Raw genomic sequence first — 21,814 nt, 5'->3', positions numbered from 1 at the left:
CCACTCCTTTGCCCCCCTTTCTCCTTCCTCCCCGCTGGGCCCCAGCAACCTCAACCCAGTCCCCAAGAGCTAGTGCCCGGCTCCCGCCCACCGGAGCCCGCAGCCAATGGCCGCGCTTCCTGATGAGGTAATGCTTCTCCTCAGCGTTCCCATTGGCCAGCCTAGAGGCCGTTCTCGCGTCCGCGCCCGCAGGAAAATTCAGACCCTGTGAGACGTTGTCTCGGGTCCTGAAGTCTTTGGGCACCTGCATTTCCCTCCTGACTCTGGGAACCCCACCTGCCCCCGCCCCTCTCTGGGCTCAGGCCCTAGCTAGAAGGTGCGGGCTGGACTTACAGACCCCTGCCCCTCTCCTTCTGCCCCCAGGGGCGCCCAGTTCTCCCGTCTGCGCAGGAAGGAAGAAAGGACCCCCACTTCCCCGCAACAATCAAAAGACCTTAGAGCTTTGGTCGACCTTTCAGGACAATTGCGCATTAATTGAGCACCCACTGCATGCCAGCTTGGGACCCAGCGGGGATACTGAGGTAGTGACATTGCACCCAGGCTCACAGAATGTGGGGAAGAGGGACACACCATCAGACAGCCAGTCCCCTCTCCCTCCCTTTCCAGCCCGTGTGGCTGCGGACTGTTGGCAGAAAGAGTAGGCAGCGGCCGGCAGTTTCCTGGCAGCCGGTCTCCGCAGCCGGCGCTGCCAAGCCGGGCAGGGATGGCAGAGGCGGCAGAGGGGGAGGCAGGGAGGGGCTCCCCTCTTAATTATCTTGCTCACTTGTTTATTTAGGGGGAGCTCTGGGCGCATTGGGGGCTGTGCCTTCCTGTTCACTGTGTATTCATTCAACAAATATTTATTTGATTATGCTCCTTCCCCCCATTACTGGTTCTTGTTTTAAGTACTTTTCCCCTCCTTTATCCCCTTCCCCTCCACAACCATTCTAATAAGGCTTTTTTTTTGGGGGGGGTATTCTTGAGACTAGATAACGTTGTTTTGTCTGCCCCCCTCTCTTTTTAATGTTGCTGCTTTTTTTTTTTTTTTTTTTGGCCGTGCCGGTGCCCACAGCATACTTAAGTTCCCAGGCCAGGGATCAAACCCCAGCCACAGCAGTAACTAGAGCCACAGCAGTGACAACGCCAGACCCTTAACACACTGAGCCACCAGGGAAGTCCTTCTTAACCTTCTTATTGAAGTGGAAAGCACTTTTTTTTTTTTTTTCCTTTTTGGTCCACGCCCTCAGCATATGGAAGTTCCCAGGCTATGCTGCTGGGCCTAGGCCACAGGAGTGCTGCATCGGAGCCTCCACCATAGCTCACGGCAATGCTGGATCCTTAACCCGCTGAGTGAGGCCAGGGATTGAGCCTGCATCCTCACGGATACTAGTCCAGTTCATATCCCGCTGAGCTACAATGGGGAACTCTGGAAAGCACAAATCTTTAAGTGCACGAGTGGATGCATTTTTACCCAAGCTCAGCACCCAGGGGGTGAGAATCAGGGTCTGGGTTACAGGAGAGAGGGAAGTGGAGGTGAGTCTTACAAGTGCAAGGTCAAATCTTGCCTTTATTTGAAATTTTGATATTGTGTTCATTCTAGATTGGGGTGGGGGCACATTCATTTCTTTTCCAAATATTACAGTCAAACGTTACTTCCCTGATTGCTCAGTTTTTCAGTGTTCTCTTAAACTTTGTTGCTAAGGACCATGCCTTCCTCCAGTTACCCTAGGTCTGACCCTTTTATTTTTTCTTTTTTGGCCACCTCATGGCATAAAGTAGTTCCCCCAGCCAGGGATCAGATCAGAGCCACAGTTGCGCAGCTGTGGCAATGCGGGATCCTTAACCAGCTGTGCAGGGCTGGGGATGGCACCTGCGTTCCTGTGCTCCAGAGACTTCACCAACCCCTTTGCACCACGGTGGGAACTCCTAGTTCTGATCCTTTATAGAATATTCCATCACACTCAAGTCTTGGGGTAGGGGCGGCTCCCAGCAGATGTTTCCTCCCCAGGTAACTTTCTCCTCTCCATCATCATAGTTTGCCCATTTTTTTTTTAATTGCTATAAATAGAACCATACAGGACATAGTCTTTGGAATCTGGCTTCCTTCACTCAGCATAATGCTTTTGAGGTGCATCCAAGACGTTTCGTGTGTGAAGAGTTTATTCCTTTTCATTGCTGGCTTATTCTAGTATCTGGATGGACCAGAGTTTATCTGGTCACCAGCTCACGGGCATTTGTGTTGTTTCCTGTGTTTGGCCATTCCCAAAAAAGCTGCTGAGATCATTGTCACACACATCTTCGCGTGGACATATGCTTTTCATTTCTCTTGGGCAAACACCCAGGGGAAGGATGGCTGGGTCATATAGTAGGTGTGGGTTTCACTTTTTAACAAACTGCCAAATGGTTTTCCAGGATGGCCAGGCCATTTTGCATTCCCACCAGCAGTGGAGGGGCGCACCCATGAGCCTGCGTTTGGGGCAGTCACGTTTTCGGTGCCTTTATTGAGGTGTCATTTAAGTATACAGTTCGATGACTTTGGACAAATATATACACCTGTGTAACCACTACCTCGATAGATATTCAGTGAGTCCCATCACCCCAGAAAGTTCCCTTGGGACATGTGCTTTTAATTTACAAAGAGTGAGGGGGGAGAAAAAGAGAGAGTGAGGGAGATCTCACTTTTTTTTTCTTGTTTTCTGTGCTTTATTGTGAAGTTCCATCCATGTGCTTTAAAATGAATATCTTTGCCTATTATAAGGTTCTTGGAGAACAGGGTGCCTGTAATCTTTGTCCTCCTGAGTCTTCTCCAGTTTATTTTTTTTTTTTATTTTTTTTATTTTTCTTTGTCTTTCTGTCTTTTCTAGGGCCGTACCCGTGGCATACAAAGGTTCCCAGTCTAGGGGTCTAATTGGAGCTGTAGCCATCGGCCTATACCACAGCCACAGCAACATGGGATCCGAGCCGCATCTGCGACCTACACCACAGCCACAGCAACGCCGGATCCTTAACCCACTGAGTGAGGCCAGGATCGAACCTGCAACCTCATGGTTCCTAGTCAGGTTCGTTAACCACTGAGCCATGACGGGAACTCCATATTTTTTAAATTGAACAAATAGCTAGTGAGGATTTGCTGTAGCCTGATGACATTCCAAGCTCTTTATATCAATTAAATATAAACAAAGTTATTTAATCCTTTCCCATAGCACCACTACAAATTAGGCACTTATCATACTCCCCCCTCCCCCGCTTTTTTGAGCAGAGAAAGGTTTTTATGGCAGGGCCAAGCAAGAGGACGGGTAGCTCATGTTCGAAAACCTTGAACTCTATCATCCCCATTTTTTTTTTTTGTCTTTTTGCTATTTCTTGGGCCACTCCCGCGGCATATGGAGATTCCCAAGCTAGGGGTCTAATTGGAGCCATAGCCACCAGCCTATGCCAGAGCCACAGCAACGCGGGATCCGAGCCACGTCTGCAACCTACACCACAGCTCACGGCAACGCTGGATCGTCAACCCACTGAGCAAGGGCAGGGACCAAACCCGCAACTTCATGGTTCCTAGTCGGATTCGTTAACCACTGTGCCACTACGGGAGCTCCAATCTTCCCCATTTTAAAGAAAGGAAAACTGAGGTACAGAAAGGTGATGATGTAGCTTGCTCCCATCCCAGAGTTCCAAAGGGCACAGAGCTGGGATTTGAAGCATGGCCTCTGCCCATGGCACACGCTGCCTGCAGGCACCAGGCCAGCAAAATCAGTCAACAAACATCGGCCGCAGGACCACCCTCCCTCATCCACCATTCTAACACCTGAAAAGCTCCAAAAGTGGAAAATTCTCATCAATATGACTCTAAAACTCATTGAGAATCAAGAGTTAATCACCTTTGGAACTCCCTGGTGACCTAACAGTTACGGATCTGGCATTGTTACTGCTGTGACACAGGTTTGATCCCTGGCCCGGGAACTTCTGCATGTGCAGGCATGGCCAAAAAAAAAAAAAAAAAAAAAAAAACCTGATAGCCTTCAGCTTTTACTAAGCTTTATTTATCCCATTTCTTGGGTGTCAATAGTCTGTCTATTGCTACTGTGTTTGATTGGGAGGGGAGGATGGGCTGTCCCAGGCTCTGCTGGAGGGCGTTATCTAATATACGCTGAGTACATCTTCATAATGTCCTAAAATCTAGGACTTACTCTGTTCCAAAACACATCTTGCCCCAAGGGTTTCAGATGAGCTCTGTTATTTGTTACTATTATTTATTCAGCTACTGTGTGCCACCAACTCTTCTAGGCAGTGGGGACACGGCAGTGACAAAGCCAGACCCAGCCCTCACAGGGTTCATAGTCCAGCAGGGAAAGAGGACAAACATGGTGCCAGGTGGTTACAACACTGAGTAACTGAGGCCACGGTGGGGGAGGCAAAGACTTTGTGGGTTCCAGAGGAAGCACTTGACCCGGGCTGAGGCATTCGGGGAGGCTTCCTGGAGGAGGTGATGCCTGAGCAAAGACCTGAAGGAGAAGAAAGGGGTAGTGAGGGAAGGCAGACAGGGTATTCCTCTCCACAAGCAGAAAATACAGCTTGTGCCAAGGCCCTGAGATCTTCAAGGGCCTGCAAAATATCCTCGGAGGGGGAAGAACACAGAGCTCCTTGCTAGCTTTCCTGCTGCCTGATGAGGCTCCCATAACACTCCTCTGTTCTCAGGGTGTTGGGGCTGAGCCTGTGATGCTCATGGACATCTGGCAGGCACATCGCTGGTCTCTTCTTGTCTCCTTGGGCTAGACTCTGCAGCTCTCAGGATCTGATTATGTCCTAATCAGTTCACCCACATCCTTGATGCTGAGGAACACCCCCCACCTCCAATATCCAGGGGTAACTATAGTGCAGACACCTGGGCTGGGGCTCACTCCATCCAGCTACATTTCTTGGGCCTGAGTGATTGACCCGAGGCTGAAGACTTTTCTTTTGCTATTTTACTACTGCATCTGCGGCATGTGGAAGTTCCCAAGTTAGGGTCCAATTGGAGCTGTAGCTGCTGGCCTACGCCACAGCCACAGCGACATGGGATCCAAGCTGCATCTGTGACCTACACCACAGCTCATGCAATACCAGATTCTTTAACCCACTGATCAAGGCCAGGGATTGAACCTGTATCCTCACGGATGCCAATCAGATTCTTCACCCCCTGAGCCACAATGGGAACTCCCTGAAGTTTTTGTTTTTTTGTTTTTTTGTTTTTTTTTAGGCTTTGCTCTGTGGAAATCTGGCATCTCAGTGGATCAACAGTCCATTTCTACTATTTCTGGGTCAGAGATCTGGGAGTCTGTTGTTCCCTTATTTCCCCCTTTCTTCCCCTTCCCCACCCATATGATATGCAATTGTCTCCCCTTATCTGAGGGAGAAACATTCCAAGATTCTCAGTGGATGCCTCTAACCACAGATAGTACTAAATCCTACATATATTATGTTTTTTCCTACACCTATATATCTGTGATTAAACTTATACATAAGTTTAATTTATAAATTAGAAACAGAGACTATCCAAGTTGCCAACATCATGACTCTTGTGCTTTGGAGACATTATTAAGTAAAACAAGGGTTATTTGAACACAAACACTGTGATAATGTGGCAAGTCAATCTGATTACTGAGACAGCTACTAAGCCTCTAGCAGGCAGAGATGCTGGACAAAGGGATGACTCAGGCCCCACATAGGACTGAGATGGACTGTGCAAGATTTCATCACACTGCTCAGAGTGATGACAATTTAAAACTGAGTTGTTGATTTCTGGAACTTTACATTTAATATTTTCTTTTTTTTTTCTTTTTTCATGACACTGACTTTTTTTTTTTTTGCCATTTCTAGGGCCGCTCCCGCAGCATATGGAAGTTCCCAGGCTAGGGGTGCAATTTGAGCTGCAGCTGACGGCCTACACCACAGCTACAGCAACACCAGATCCAAGCCATGTCTTCAACCTACACCACAGCTCATGGCAAAGCCAGATCCTTAACCCACTGGGTGAGGCCAGGGATCAAATCCACTTCTTCATGGATACTAGTCGGGTTCATTACCAATGAGCAGTAATGGGAACTCCCTAAAATTTTTAATTTTTAATTTTCCTGGCTGTACCCATCACATGTGGAAGTTCCAGGCCAGGGATTTAACCCAAGCCACAGCAGTGACAATGCCAGATCCTTAACTGCTAGACCACCAGGGAACTCCCACATTTAATATTTTTGGATTCTGGTTAACTGTAGGTTACTGAAACCGCAGAAAGCAAAATGGCAGATAAGGGGGAACAACTGTGTCAGCCAGTCTTATCGCCTGTGCCTGCAAAATCTATCCCAAATCTGCCCACTTCTGCCCCCTCATCTGTTTCTACCTGGTCCAGTCCCTATCACTATGGGTCCTGCCTCAGGACATTTGCACTGGCTGTTCCCTCTCCTTGAATACTCTTCCTCCAGCTATAATAATGTCATCTATTTCCTTTGCTTTTAAAAATATATGACAAAGATGTAAGTTCCAAGATGCCAGTGGCTATGTCTATCTCTATCACTTTGGGTCCCCAGCTCCTAACAGTTTCTGGCACACGGTGCTCAATAAAAATTCCTTCATGATGGAAGGTGTTAATACATGGGACCTCAAAAAACAGCCTGGTTATATTACCAAGTCCTGGATGGAAGCATTTGGCCATGGATACTGATAGAGATTTAGAAAAGAAAAGGGAAAAAAGTCTTCAAATTTTGGTTGCCTCCCTCTGCCTTTAATTATTTTGTCGACAAGGCTCACAATTCAGCAAGTCAAGGTGGCATTTGAGAGGGACGGTTCCCTTTAGCATAGCTGACAGCTAATTTGTGGGAAGTTTAATTACAGGCGGCGTTAATTAACTGGCAGAGCGCTGGGCGAGGAAGGCAGCCATCTGTTCCTAAAAACATCTTCCCCTCCTGGGCCTGGCTGGGAGGCTGTGAGGGGTGGGCTAGGAAGGGGACAGGGTGTGGGGAGGAGGCAGAAACAGGAGGAAGAAGAAAGAAGGGTCAGCTGATGGATAACAGCCTTCGCATTCCCCTTCCAGATGCCCTCAGGATTGAGATCTTGGCAGCCAACCTCTTTGTGGCCTCTATCATTATGCAGTTGCCTCCAGTGGCTGCTGGGAGTAGCAGTAACAGTTACTGGGAATCTTCTCCTCACTGGTTGTATCATTAGGAGTAGAAGGTGTGGAGTAGAGGAGGTGAAAAATACAGTAATCAGGCCACATTGGACTGGGTTGGCACCCACCAAAGGAGGTTGGGAGGGGAAGCTGGGTCTCGGAGCCAGGGTTGCCCTAAGCAACCAGGCCTGAGAGTAGGGGATCACTCTGCCTCTCATTCCACCATTTACCCAGCTTTGTCACTGCTGTGGCTCTGGTTGCTGCTGTGATACAGGTTTGACCCCTGGTCCAGGAAATTCCACATGCCGTGGCCATGGTCAAAAATAAAAATAAGAGTTCCCGTGGTGGCTCAGCGGTTAGCAAATCTGACTGGCATCTATGAGGACACAGGTTCAATCCCTGGCCTTGGTCAGTGGGATAAGGATCTGGCGTTGCCATGAACTGTGGTGTAGGTTGCAGATGTGGCTCAGATCCTGCATTGCTGTGGCTGTGACATAGGCCAGCATCTTCAGTTCCAATTGGACCCCTAGCCTGGGACCCTCTATGTGCCATGGCTGTGGCCCTAAAAAGACCAAAAAAAAAAAAAAAGAGCAAAAAAAATAAAATAAAAAACAAAAATGAGTACGCATATTGGGGAGGGAGTACGTCTGATAATGTTGAGAGCCCTTGTGCCTTTTAGGACTCTGGGTGCTTGTATATATTCTGTTCCCTCCTTCTGGAACACCCTTCCCACCCCTGCCCAATTGTTTCTGTCCTATCTTTCAGGTCTTGAGGTAGATGCCCCCTGCCTGAGAAGCCTTGATCCTCCAGGCTGGGGCAAGTGCCCCTGGGGACATTCTTAGCCTCTGTGCATCCCCTTGGTCACCCTGCCATTGCCTTGTCACAGCCCAGTCCTCCCACTAGACTAGGAATGCCACGTGGGCAGGGACTGGGTCTGTCTTGGTTACTGCTGCATCCGGGGTGCCCAGCACAGACCTGAACACATAGGTGGTCAGCACACATGGTGGTACAGACACACAGCTGGAGCTATGAGCCACACATGGGGAGGCAGAGACCAGCAGAATACAGAAAGTTAGAGCCATTTAAAAACGGAGAGGGCTAGCTTGGATGTAGGCGTGAACCCCTCATCGCCACTGGCTCAGTCAGCTCCCAGGAATGTGGCCCAGGGCAGGCCACCTCCTCTTTCCAGGACTCAGTTTCTTCCTGTGGAAAATGGGTATATACAGGAACCTGGCTCAGGATGCAAGGAGTCAGTGCAGGAGAGAGCCTGGCCAGGCACCCACCATGCTGTGTGCGCTCCATAGTCATGCTGGCGGCTGTTGTTATCCCTGAGTCCATCCTCATCTCTGAGGTTGGTTCCCTGTCCTCTCAACCTCAGTTTCCCCATTTGGCCTCAATCTCCCTTAGACAAACACAGCCAGGGCACTTCCTGAATGAGCAGGGGCAGCCTCCGCTGATGCCTTCCTAAAGCAGCCACCAAGGCAGGGCTGATGGGGCTAGCATGGGCTGACCTTGCTAAGCTGGTGGTCCTTGACAGCGCTCACTTTCCTGGAGGCGGCTGGAGAAGGGCCCAGACCTGGTCATTGGGGGACCAAAGAGACTGGGATGATGCTGAAGCCCCTTCTCAGAGGGCACTGGATCTGATTGGATCTCTATGTACATTGACTAACCCCCCTATCGGATGCCAGACTAGGCTGCTTGGGGCTTTTGTTCATGCTGTTCCAGCTGCCAGGAACACTTTTCCTCTTCATGGTGCTTACTCCTGCCCTTTCTGCTCTCAATCTAGAGGACACTGCCTCGAGGAAGCCTCCCGGATTCTCTGAATTGGGTCAGACACCTCGCTTTGGGTTAACAATGTGCCTGTTGCTTCCCCCATTATAGCTCTCATCATCCAATATTACAGCTGGGCAGTGGGAAAGTCATTGAGTCAATCAACAAACACTGATGGAACACTTAGTAGGTGAGGCCCTGTGCATGCTGTCCTCATGTTATAGGTAGGGAAACCAAGGCTCAGAGAGGTTTAATAGTGGAAAAAAGCCATGTGGTTTGGGGCCTGGAGGACAGTAGGGCCTCAGAAGAGTTGGGTTTACTCCCTAGTGATGGTGAGCTCACTCCTTTTGCTGTCATGGTCATGAGGAAAGTCATCTGTCTTGTGAACTGGGATGTGCTGGCTCCCCATGTGGTGCCTATGACCTTGAAGGAGGCTCAAGCTAGAGATGTGGGGATTCATTCATTCATTATTCACTTATTCAACAAACAAGTATTGGGCAGATCTTGTGGTCCAGGTACCACAAATGTGTCCAGTGGCAGGCATGCTGGCCACCCTTAATATCTGTTCTCTCCTCTTCCATGGTGATAGAACTCTTGGGTTTTCAGCTGGACCATTGATCATTCAGAATAAAAACTACATTCCCCAGCATCTTCATGGGCAAGTATGGCCACATGACTGAGTTCTGGCCAATGGGGTATGAGTAGAAGTGGTGTATGGGGTTTCTGGGAAGTGTCCTCAAAGGAAAAGGCCAGCTCTTCCTCGCCTCTTCCTCCTCAATGACTGGAATGCAAATGTGATGGCCAGAGCTCAAGCAGCTTCCATGTCCCATGAGGAGGTCACTTGCTGAGGAGGTGAAACAACAAGATAAAAGGAACCCAGGCCCTGGGGCCTTCATGCTAGCCCTGAACTGACTACTCATGTACATGAGCAAATAACTCTCGGTGCTTAAGCTGCTTTGGTTGGGTCTCTGATCCCATTGCCAGCTCCAAGCCTGACTGTTACACATGTCCCTCCCTGTCTCACGTCTCCATCCTCATCCCAGCCCACGCATGCTGGACAGAGACACCTGTCCCTGCTCGGCAGCCCTGGCCTCTTAGGGCCATCTGCGGTGACCAAGGCAGTGTCCTCTGGATAACATAATCTCTGCTTGTGGCCTTAGGGTCACCAGGCTGGGAGCAGAGTCCCTCAGAAGGTGGGTGGGAGGTCTTTACTCTCTCCCAGGGATCCCGTTGAAGGACCTCCGTCTCTCTCGTCTCCATCTCCCAACACACACACACACCAGAGCCATGACCAAGGCTCCATCCTTTGCCATTATGAACCCAAGAAGAGAGACCCTTTCTCTGAACTACCTTGGAGGTTCCCAGCTACGTCGTGAAGCAGACAGCAAAGCACAAATGGAAAACTCTCCTGAGTGTATAAAATATTTGACTAAACTCAGATAATGACCCATGTACCCAACAAGACCAGACTACCAGGTCCAAAGCCCACCATCACCCGTATGCTGTGTCCTCCAAGACAATGTTTCCTCCTGGAACACCCTGATCGTGCCTGCCCCACAGCCAAGCATCCTCCCATTCATTGCCTGGAAGACCCCTTCATGTCGCCCAGCCCTTCTGAGGAGGGAATACACTGGGGGTGTATGTGTGAAGAAACCCCTTATCTGTTCCCTGTAAAATTAAGCCACATCTGAGCTGGTCTCTGAATCCAACCATAAATTAACCGAAGCTACAGGGATGGAGGAATACGTTAAATGTCACCATAGGGACACCCAATAGGCAAAAACCCAGATCAGGAACACCTCAGCAGGGTGAATGACCCAGTGGCCTTAAATAAATCCACTGCAAAGAAAACTTAAGAGAGAGATGGGAGTTCCCGTTGCGGCTCAGCAGGTTAAGAACCTGACTAGTATCCATGAGGATGCAGGTTTGATGCCTGGCCTCGCTCAGTAGGTTAAGGATTGGGCGCTGCCAGGAGCTGTGGTGTAGGTCACAGACATGGCTTGGATCCAGCGTTGCTGTGGCTGTGGCATAGGCCGGCAGCTATAGCTCTGATTGGAACCCCAGCCTGGGAACCTCCATATGCCGCGAGTGCAGCCCTAAAAAGACGAAAAAACAAAAAAAGAGAGAGAGAGATGGAGGGAGAAGCTCTTCATTAAGACAGACAGGGGACTGTCAGGCGATCTAGACAGTATATCCTGATTCAAACAGTCTAAATAATTATATGTCATGAACGTGTACACTAGTTCCTGTTGTGGTTCAGCAGGTTAATCCGACTAGTGTCCATGAGGATGCGGGTTTGATCCCTCGCCTCACTCAGTGGGCTAAGAGTCCAGATCCTGAGTTGCTGTGGCTGTGGCATAGGTCAGCAGCTGCAGCTCCAAATCAAACCCTAGCCTGGGAACTTCCATATGCCACAGGTTTGACCCTAAAAAGAAAAAAGTGCATATTTCTATGCTCAACTGGGGTGGCTATTTGATCTTAGTAAGGAACCACTATTCTAGATGTGATATTGGAGTCTGCAGGGTTTTTTGTTTGTTTGTTTGGCTGCACTGCAGCATATGGAAATTCTCAGGCCAGGGATCAAACTCGAACCACAGGTGTTATCAGAGCCACAGCAGTGACAACACCAGATCCTTAACCTACTGAGCTATGAGGGAACTCCTGCAGGGTTGTTTTTTAAGATGCCTTTTTTTGTTTGTTTTTAGGTTTTGGTGGTTTTGTTTTTCTTTTTTTTTTTTCTTTTTGGCAGAGCCTGTGGCATCCAGAGGTTCCCAGGCCAGAGATCAAACCTCAGCCACAGCAGTGACAACACTGGATCCTTAACCACTAGGCCACCAGGGAACTCTTTAAGATGTCTTATCTTATAGAGCAGGGTCTCTCCCCTGGCACTGGAGACCTTCAGGCCAGATCATTCTTCTAGGTAAGACCACCCTGGGCGCCTTGGGGTCTGAAGCATCATCTCTGGCCCCTACCCACTCAATGCCAAGCCCCCACCCATGTCTCGATGACAACAGTTGTCCCCAGACATCACTCGTTGTCCCTTGGGGACAACATCCCCATCAGTTAAGAACTACTTTAGAAATGCAGACTGAAATATTTACAAATGAAAAAGCATCTTGGATTTGCATCAAAATAGCAAGGGAGGGGTGGGGTTGGGTGGGGTAAAGGAGACCAGAGTTGCCCTGAGCATTCATTGTGGATGGGGACATGTGGGAGGGTCATTATTCCGTTTTCTCTACTTAGGTTTGTTTGACATTTCTCAATATAAAAAGTCAGGATGGAAGTTCCTGATGTGGCTTAGTGGGTTAAGAATCCAACTAGTGTCAGTGAGGATGTGGGCTCAATCCCAGGCCTTGCTCAGTGGGTTAGGTATCTGATGTTGCCATGAGCTGTGGTATAGGTCACAGACATGGCTCAGATCTGGTGTTGCCATGGCTGTGGCTGTGACCTCAGCTGCAGCTCCGATTCAACCCCTAGTCTGGGAATCTCCATGTGCCGCAAAAAAAAAAAAAAAAAAAAACCTGGAGTTTAGTTCATTGCAACCCACCACGTTGCTCTCTTGGTTGAGCTGAATGTGCCACGTTGATGTAGACGTGAACATTCAGGGGAAGCCGGGTGAGGATCCGGGTGAGGATCTCTCGTACCTTTGCCATTTGTAACTAAGCTAAAATTACTCGGAAGTAACAAGTTTATTCTCTTAAGGTTTAAATGAATAATAAGTATATAAAGAATCAGCCGATCAGGTGCTCAGGATTGGAACCCAGACACCTTGCGCAGTGGCTCAGGGAATCCCTGTCCCCTCCTCCACCCCCACATCCCCTCCCTCATTCACAGACGCTAGGACCCAGCCTCAGGCTCAGCTGGGCTTTGCCATGTGGGCATCCCCACAGCAGCCAGAGCAAGAATCCGCTTTCAAACCCACTTTATTATCCAGTTCCCAGATGAGAAACACTCCTCACCTCTACCCTCCCTGCCCCAATCTCCATGGGCCTCAGTGGGGCTGTGCGGGCCCCCCCTCGGATGCATGGGCTTCGGCTGCCCCCACAGAGGTGGCACTACGGCTGCGGCTGGGGCCGGCTCGGGCCAGGAGCTCCAGCCTCCGGGACCGCAACCGGGCCTGGATGGCCCAGATCGGGGGGTGGTGGCCAGGCAGCGAGGAGTCCTCCTCATCGCCATAGCTGTTGATGGTGGAGTCAGAGCCATCCTCCGTGCCGGCCACCGACTGCTTGCACATGGGGCAGGAGTGCCGGGCAGCCTGGGAGAACCAGGGGTCGATGCATTTGCAGTGGTACGTGTGGGAACAGGGCAGGATCTTGAGTCGGTCACCCTCCTCATATTCGTCCAGGCAGATGGCACACAGGTCATTGCGCCTGGTGAAGGTACGCACCTGGGCCCTCTGGCCAGCTGGTGCCTTGACGGGCGGCTCACGGGTCCACCAGGCCCAGAGCCAGTTCCATAGGTGCCGCAGGACAAAGACGGCGGACGTGAGCAGGGCCAGGGTGCGGCCCAGCACCCAGGAGACAGCCAGCACAGGGTGGCAGTCCAGGTCCGGGCAGGGTGGGTAGTTGGGCAGCAGGAGGACATGGGCAGATTTGTCGCAGCGCACGATGGCCCGCAGGTCCTGCGAGGCAGCCTCGCCCATGAACACTGAGGGGATGGCGGAATCTGGCGCCGCAGGTCCTCGTAGACGTGGCCCATTCGCACCAGGTCATCGGAGTGGACGTTGTGCACGATGGCTGCCTCGAAGCCAGCCCTCTGGGCATGCAGTACCTTGAGGTCAAACGTGCAGTCATAGCGGCGGATCAGCACGATGGCGCCGAGGGAGCCATTGCCCAGCTGTGGGCCCTCGATGGGATGGCATGCGTTGGCTGGCTTGGCCTCTATCAGGTAGCCCCGCACGCCCTCGGGGGCCAGGGGCACCCCAAACAAGGCCGGCAGATCTGCAAAGTCCACTGTGCTCGAGTTGCCATCCAGCACGGCCCGTACCACCGCCTGTGCTGGCACCAGCAGCCCCAGCAGGATCAGCGAAGCCCTGACCGCCCCCAGGGCCAGGGCTGGCCACCGCTGCCGCCCCATGGCCAGTCTCTCCTTCTCTGGCTGTGGTCTGGAGCTAGGTCCCGCTGGGGACTGGAGACGGGAGGCCTCTGGGCATCTCCAGGGCCTCCCAGGGGGGCCGTGGCCAGGGTGGGAATGGAGGTGAGCTTGATCTAGGGCTCAGAGGCAGTTAGGCAGAGCGGCTGGGACCTGGGCGGCCCTAAGTGGAAATGGCTCCTGGTGGCAGCCCAGCGTGCATTGTGTCTTTGAAGGCTGGTCCGAGGAGGAGCTGACCCACCCAGGCAGATTTCCTGGCAGATGATGCTGAGGCCAGAAGACTCCAGGGTTCTAGATGCCCCCCAGCCTCTGTGACATCGTCCTGTTACATCCTGCCCACCCCCTCCCCAAGAGAATTCCTGGGGCTCCGACCTGGGGGCGCTGGGCAGCCTTTGAAAAAACTTCTAAAAGTCTCAGAGCATCCCCAGCTCCCAGGCCTCCGAAGTCCTGGGGGTGCCACAGAGTGGACTGGGCGCCCTCATGACATGGATCCAGCCCTCCGCCATCATTTCCCCAAGCCTCTCAGGGACCCACTGAGGAAGTAGTCAACACTACCCCCTTTAGAGATTCTCAGGGGACACAGACTTGTTCAGGGCACCTTCTGTCCATGAGGTCAGTTCTTTTTTTTGCTTTTTTGCTTTTTTTAAGGCCTCACCCGTGCCAGATCACAGCAATGCAAAATTCTTAACTCACTGGTTGAGGCCAGGGATCGAACCTGAATCTTCATGGATCCTAGTCAGGTTTGCTACCATTGAGCCACGATGGGAACTCCAAAGTCAGTTCTTAAAACCCAAATTCCAGACCTGCTTCCTCTCTCCCCCTCACTCTCTCTGCCCCAGCCATGTGCTGTTCCTCCAACACACCAAGCACAGTTCTGCCCCAGGGCCTTTGCACAGGCTGTGCCCTCTGCCGGGAATGCCCTTTCCCCGCAGCTGGCTCTTTCTTAGCACTCAGGTCGAGTTCATATGTTTTGAGTCGAACTGACTTGATGTGGGGGGAGGGGGGAGTGCCAAGGTCAGGGTTGGACTGGCAGGAATGTGTGGTCCCAAGTCGTCAGCAGCTGGAAGTCCTCCAGGACCGCACTAGCTTGTTCTCTTAGCTCAGACCTTCCTCTTTAGCCAGGTCTCCAACTGTCTCCCATTCCTCAGCCAGAGCCCAGGCTATCAGCCTCATATCCCCTTGACTCCCCACCCCCAGATCTCCCTGTGAGTCTATCTCAGGGACTATGCAGCCTGCTCTGTCCTTATTCCTGGCCCTGTCATTGACAAGCTGGATGATGCCAGGTAAATCCCTTAACTTCTCTGAGCCCGCAATTTCCAGATCTGTAAAATGGGCATAATGATGAAGAACTTGTCTTATAGGGCATATAAGAGAATGGTTTGAGACTTAAAAAGGATAATGCCCAATTGACATTCAGCATAGGGTCTGAATTTATCATTCTCCCAGGACAGACCTGCCTCCAGTTCACAACCCTTTCAGCTCATCACCACGTGGCAGTCAGGAATATTTCTAAAATCTCAATCCTCTGGTCTCTCTCATGCTCTAAACTCTCCTGTGGCTCCCCATTGCCCTCCAGACAGAGACCACCCTCCTCTCTGTGGCCTACAAGCTCCTCCATGGTCAAGCCCCTGCCAATCTCTTTTTTTTTTTTTTTGGTCTTTTTGCTATTTCTTGGGCCGCTCCCACGGCATATGGAGGTGCCCAGGCTAGGGGTCCAATCAGAGCTGTAGCCACCAGCCTATGCCAGAGCCACAGCAACGAGGGATCCGAGCCGCGTCTGCAACCTACACCACAGCTCACAGCAACGCCAGATCCTCAACCCACTGAGCAATGGCGGGGACTGAACCCGCAACCTCATGGTTCCTAGTTGGATTCGTTAACCACAGCGCCACGATGGGCACTCCCAATCTCTTTTTAATTTTCCTTTTTTAGGGCAGCGTCGGCAGCATATGGAAGTTCCTGGACTAGGGGTCAAATCGGAGCTGTAACTGCCCGCCCACACCACAGCCACAGCAACACAGGGTGTGAGCTGCATGTGCAACCTACCCTGCAGCTTGCAACAATGTTGGATCCTTAACCAGTGAGCAAGGCCAGAGATCAAACCTGTATCCTCATGGATACTAGCTGGGTTCTTAACCTTCTGAGCCACAAAGGGAACTGCAAGCCCCTGCCAGGCTCAAAACCTTCAGTGCTTTTCAGTGTTCCAAATACTTCATGATTTGCTGACCTTTAGAACTTTGCAAATGCTCTTCCCTCTGCCAGGAACAGAATTCTCTCTCCTCGACCACACTTTGCCAGCCTGGCTGCTTATTCTTTAGGTTTTCTTCTTTGGTCTAATACCTCCCAGGATAGCCCTCAGCCAGTGACAAAAGAGACACAGAGCCAAACAGGAAGAAGGCCATGTGATAGCAGAAGCAGCGATTAGGGTGACGTGTCTACCGGCCAAGGAATGCCCAGGTGACAAGCAACCACTGCAAGCTTGGATCGATGCACAGAACAGATACTCCCTCGGAGCCCACAAGAAGGAACCAACCCTGCCAACAATTTGATTTTGGACTTCCAGCCTCCAGAACTGTGAGGGAATAAATCTCTGTTGTCCTGAGCCCCCTGATTTGTGGTACTTTGTTACGGCAGCCGTGAAAATGAATACACGATGGAATCCTTATCCTAGGGCCTGCATCTGTGAAGCCAGCAAGGTGTTACCATGCTGAGACTGAAGGGTAAAGAAGAAGTTGGTGTAAGAGGGCAGAGAAGAGCAAATGGCATATGCAAAGGTCCTGAGGTGAGTGGGAGATAGAGATGGCTATGGAGTTAGAGAGAGAGTTGAATGGTTGGATAGGGCAAGCCATTCAGAGCAGCTAAAAAAAGGGTCTTATTCAAGGATGGGAGAGAAACAGGGGAAGGGCAGGCAGGGACAGACCCAAACCTTGAATGTTCATGGCCTTGGGGTTTACACAGAGAATGACAAGGAGCCATAGACCAGTTTAGAGCAGAGACAAGATATGGTCGACCTGCATTTCCCATTTCAGCTCTATAAATTTCTGCACTGCTTGGATCTTTTACCATGGGAATGAATTCACTTATTCCTCCTGAAATAAAAAGAGGTTTATGTTTCTGAAAGAACTCTGTGATTACTGGGTGGAGGATGGGTTGGAGAGAGACAGAAAGAAACCAAGAAGCCACGGAAATAGCCAGAGACTCAGAGAAGGGACTGGGGACTGCGACACAGAGAGACTAAGAGGGGATGAATGATGGCACTGAACGAGTGGGTGAGTGTGAAGGACAAGAGGGGAGGTGGCCGTGAATGGAGCCAGTCATAGGACATAGCAGCATCGCTCCCCCATAATTCTCTTCCCCAGGGATTTCTTCAAGAGAATCTTGCCCGGTGCTACCGTCTTTAACATCTTTGCGGCAACTGCTAATTTCCCTAAGAGACAGGTCCTTGGCCTCACTGCATTTTATTTTTATTTTATTTTATTTCTTTTTATGGCCACACCTGTGGCATATGGAAGTTCCCAGGCTAGGGGTTGAATCAGAGCTGCAGCTGACGGCCACAGCCACAGCAATTCCAGATCTGAGCTGCATCTGCCACCTATACCGCAGTTTATAGCCACGCCAGATCCTTAAGCCAGGGATCAAATCTGCATCCTCATGGGCACTATGTTTGGTACTTTGCCCACTGAGTCACAATGGAAATTCCCTTGCTGGCATTTTATTTATTTATTTTATTTTTTATTTATTTTTATTTTTTGTCTTTTTAAGGCCACACCTATGGCATATGGAGGTTCCCAGCCTGAGGGTTAATTTGGGGCTGTAGCCACTGGCCTACGCCACAGCCAGAGCAATGCCAGATCTGAGCCACGTCTGTGACCTATGTCACAGCTCATGACAATGCTGGATCCTTAACCCACTGAGTGAGGCCAGGGATCAAACCTGCAACCTCATAGATACTAGTCAGATTCATTTCCCCTGAGCTACAACAGGAACTCCCCTCACTAACATTTTAAAGCATCAGTTTGTTTTCTTTGTTTCTTGTGGATCTCATCCCTTTGTGGCAAGAGATATGGGTTTTTCCTTCGTGACTCTCTCAAAGTTTTTACTTTTTTTTTTCTTTTTGCTTTTGTTTTTAAGGCCACAACTATGGCATATGGAGGTTCCCAGGCTAGGGGTCCAATCTGAGCTGCAGCTGCTAACCTACACCACAGCGACAGCAATGCCAGAGCCAGAGCCAAGCCGCATCTGCAACCTACCCCACAGCTCATGGCAACCCCAGATCCTTAACCTGCTGAGTGAAGCCAGGGATCAAACCCACATCCTCATGGATACTAGTTGGGTTCATTACCATTGAGCCACAATGGGAACTCCTTTTTTTTTTTCCTCATTCCTCGGCATGTGGAGTTCCTGGGCCAGGGACCAGATCTTAGCCACAGTTGCAACCTACACCGCAGATGAGGCAACACTAGATCCTTAACCCACCATCCCCTACTGGGGATTGAACTTGTGTCCTGGCACTGCAGAGACACTGCAGATCCCGTTGCACCATGGTAGAAACACCCAAAGTTTTCTTTTTCTTTTTTCTTTTATTGTTTTGCTTTTGCTTTTTAGGTTCCCAGGCTAGGGGTCCAATCTGAGCTGTAGCCATCGGTCTACACCACAGCCACAGCAACACCAGATCCAAGCCGCATCTGCGACCTACACCACAGCTTTGGGCAACACTGGATCCTTAACCCGCTGAGTGAGGCCAGGGATCGAACCCACAACCTCATGGTTCCTAGTCGGATTCATTTCTGCTGAGCCATGACGGGAGCTCCCAAAGTTTTCTTTTTAAAGGAAGATAAAACTTGGATCTTTAGGGAATATTTGGTAAATAAAGGAACAGGTGCATGATAGGAGGGGAAGAGGTCAAGAAAGAGTTCTCCAAAGACAGGCACTTGGTAGATAGAGCATGTTTGTTTCCTGGGGCTGCTGTAACAAAGTACCATAAACTGAGTGGCTGAGAACAAGAGATGTCTTATCTTGTGGTTCCGAAGTCCAGAACTCCACGGTCAAGGACCCACATGCAGGGGAATCTGGGTGTGCCAGGGAATTAACCCCCTGGGGAGTAGCCCAGAAGCAATAAAAAGATGGGAGAAGGTAGACACACGCCCCATCTCCCTTGCTCCTCAAATGAAATAACCCCGGCTTGCATATCCCTCACTATCTCCTAGAGAACCTAGCGGAACTGGGCTCCAACTGCCCCACGGATAACTTGCTCTGTACAATGCTTCCTTCACTGGTCACCTTTCCTTTCCTATTCCTGCCCCCCACTCCCCTCCCATTGTTTTCTGAGATCACCTCCAAAATAAATGTCATCAAGTCCTTGTCTCAGGGTCTGCTCCTGGGCAGATCCCAGCAAAGATGCTGCCTGAGAATAGAAGACTGCACAAGAAAGCAGAACAGAGAGACCGGGAGAGACCAGGTCCCAACAATGGCATCTGAGCACCTCCGTCCAGATGAGCCTGAAAGCCACACAGCACCTGAGGCCCTAATGAGCCAGTTATATTCCTTTTTTGGCCCTAGACAGGGTTTCTATCCCACACAGTCTCAAAGGGGAGTGGCAATTCTTCCAGAACCTCATGGGAGAGGAATTCCCTTGTGGTGCAGGGGGTTAAGGATCTGGTGTTGTCATTGCTGTGGCTCTGGTTACAGCTGTGGTGTGGGTTCAGTCTCTAACCCAGGAACTTCCACATGCCTCAGGGCATGGCCAAAACAAAGCAAAACAAAACCACACAGACAAAACCTTATGGGAGAAGAGACACTGGGCACAATTGGAAGTTTGTCTTGTTTTGTTTTTTCCCTGCTCCATGCTGCCTCCTTCCCCAAATATTTCTAGCAGGGACCCTCTTTGTGGTGGTGGAGGGCACATAACATAGACGACTGGTTCCTCTGTTAGATATAAAGCACTTATCAGATGGGGTGATGACATGGGAGTCACATCTCCTTCCTTCCTGGTGGCACCTCCTGCAAATTGGATGCTAAATTTGCATATACATGGGCAGGCATGCAATACACCTGCCCACCCAACAGGACTGCAATTTAGGAGAGCCATGTGGCTTGGGAAGGGGGGTGGGGTGCTGGGGCTGGACCTGGGTGGGGGCAGGGGGGATGGATTTGGATATCTATGAGGGGTCCTTGATAGATTGCCAGTTAATCATCCATGGGAAGGGTGCCCTGGGACCCTCTGTCTCTTTCTCTCTCCTCTCTATGTATCTCTATTGTCTCTCTCTCTGAATCTCTGACTCTTTCTTTCTTCCTCCTCTATTTTTACATTTCTCTACCATTGTCACTTTTTGTTTTAATTTTATGGCCACACCCATTGCATATGGAAGTTCCCAGGCCAGGGATTGAATCTGAGCCTCAGCTACAACTTGGGCCACAGCTATGGCAACACCAGATACTTTAATCCACTGCACCGGGCTGGGGATCGAACCTGTTCCTCTGCAGCAACTGGAGCTGATGCAGTCAGATTCTTTTTTCTTTTCTTTTTTTTTCTTTTTAGGGCTGCAACTTTGGCACACGGAAGTTCCCAGGCTAGGGGTCAAATCAGAGCTGCAGCCACTGACTACACCACAGCCACAGCAAGGCAGGATCTGAGCCACATCTGGACCTATACCGCAGCTCATGGCAATACTGGACCCTTAACCCACATCCTCATGGATACTAGCCAGGTTCTTAACCCACTGAGCCACAGCAGGAATTCCTGTCCATGTCACTTTTTGTCTTTGCCTTTTTTGTTTCTGCCTCTATCTCTGTCCTTCTCTCTCTTTCTCTCTAACTCACTCTTTCTGTGTCTCTGTTACTATAAGTCTCCATCCTGAGATGTCTCTGTCCCTGACCCTCTATGTAAGTTTCTCTTGGTCTCTGTCACCTTGTCCCTGTGTCTCTTTGTCTTCCTCGTTTAACCTCTCTTATCTCTCATGCTACTTTCTGTATGTGTCTCTGTCACTCTGCGCCTTTCTGCCTGCCTCCCCGCCCCCTGCTGTCCCAGCCCCACGCCTGGCCTACAGCAGATATGCAGTGGCTTTTGTCATCTGGAAACCAAAGGCACATCTTTGTGATGTGGTGAGAGGGGGGAGCTGGCCTTAAGGCCCAACATGCCCTCACTTACTGGCTGAGCGTATCCCTCCCCCTCTTAGCATCACACCTCCTCATCTGTAAAATGAAGCGGGTGGAGTTCCCATTGTGGCTCAGCAAAAACAAATCCGAGTAGCATCCATAAGGACTCAGGTTCTATCCCTGGCCTCGCTCAGTGGGTTAGAGATCTGGCGTTGCCATGAGCTGTGGTGTAGGTCTCAGATGCGGCTTGGATCTAGTATTGCTGTGGCTCTGGTGTAGGCTGGCAGCTACAGCTCCGATTAGACCCCTAGCCTGGGAACCTCCATATGCCGCTGGTGCTGCCTTAAAAAAAAAAAAAAATTAATTAAAAAAATAAATAAAACGAAGAAGGTGGATGCAGAGCCAACACACTCTGAACACAACTGCCCACGGACCCTCCCTCCTCCTGTCTTTAGAGGTTGGAGTTGTGCATTTTCCCTACCTTTCCCAGGAGGAAGCTGGCAGGCAGAGGGGGCACCATCCTCCCCAGTGCCATAGCCAAGAGGAGGCTGGACCACTGTCTCCATCCCAGGCTCCCCAGACCTCCTGCCCCCACCTGGCCAGGCAGCCCGCTGCCCATCACAGACCTGCTATCTGAGGTCATGGCTTTATGTGTCTTCCTTCCTTTCCTGCTCCAAGGTCCCAGTTTTTCTGATGGGATAGTTAAATTTGTAGAGACAGAAAACATGGCTGGGAAGAGGC

The 21,814-nt window shown here is 50.5% G+C and overlaps 1 protein-coding gene across 1 annotated transcript; it reads right to left on the bottom strand.

The window, feature by feature from the left end:
- Positions 1–12,878: 12,878 nt before the first annotated feature.
- Positions 12,879–16,380, bottom strand: ZNRF4 (zinc and ring finger 4). The gene is given in 4 exon segments (XM_047774717.1): positions 12,879–13,547; positions 13,550–14,097; positions 14,100–14,287; positions 16,319–16,380. Coding segments are annotated over 4 exon segments (1,467 nt in total).
- Positions 16,381–21,814: the final 5,434 nt, after the last annotated feature.

This window comes from Phacochoerus africanus, chromosome 4, assembly GCF_016906955.1.
Source record: "Phacochoerus africanus isolate WHEZ1 chromosome 4, ROS_Pafr_v1, whole genome shotgun sequence".
Taxonomy (NCBI): domain Eukaryota; kingdom Metazoa; phylum Chordata; class Mammalia; order Artiodactyla; family Suidae; genus Phacochoerus; species Phacochoerus africanus.
Note: the sequence above shows the minus strand (reverse complement) of the source record. Positions and strands in the feature narration are given on the sequence as shown.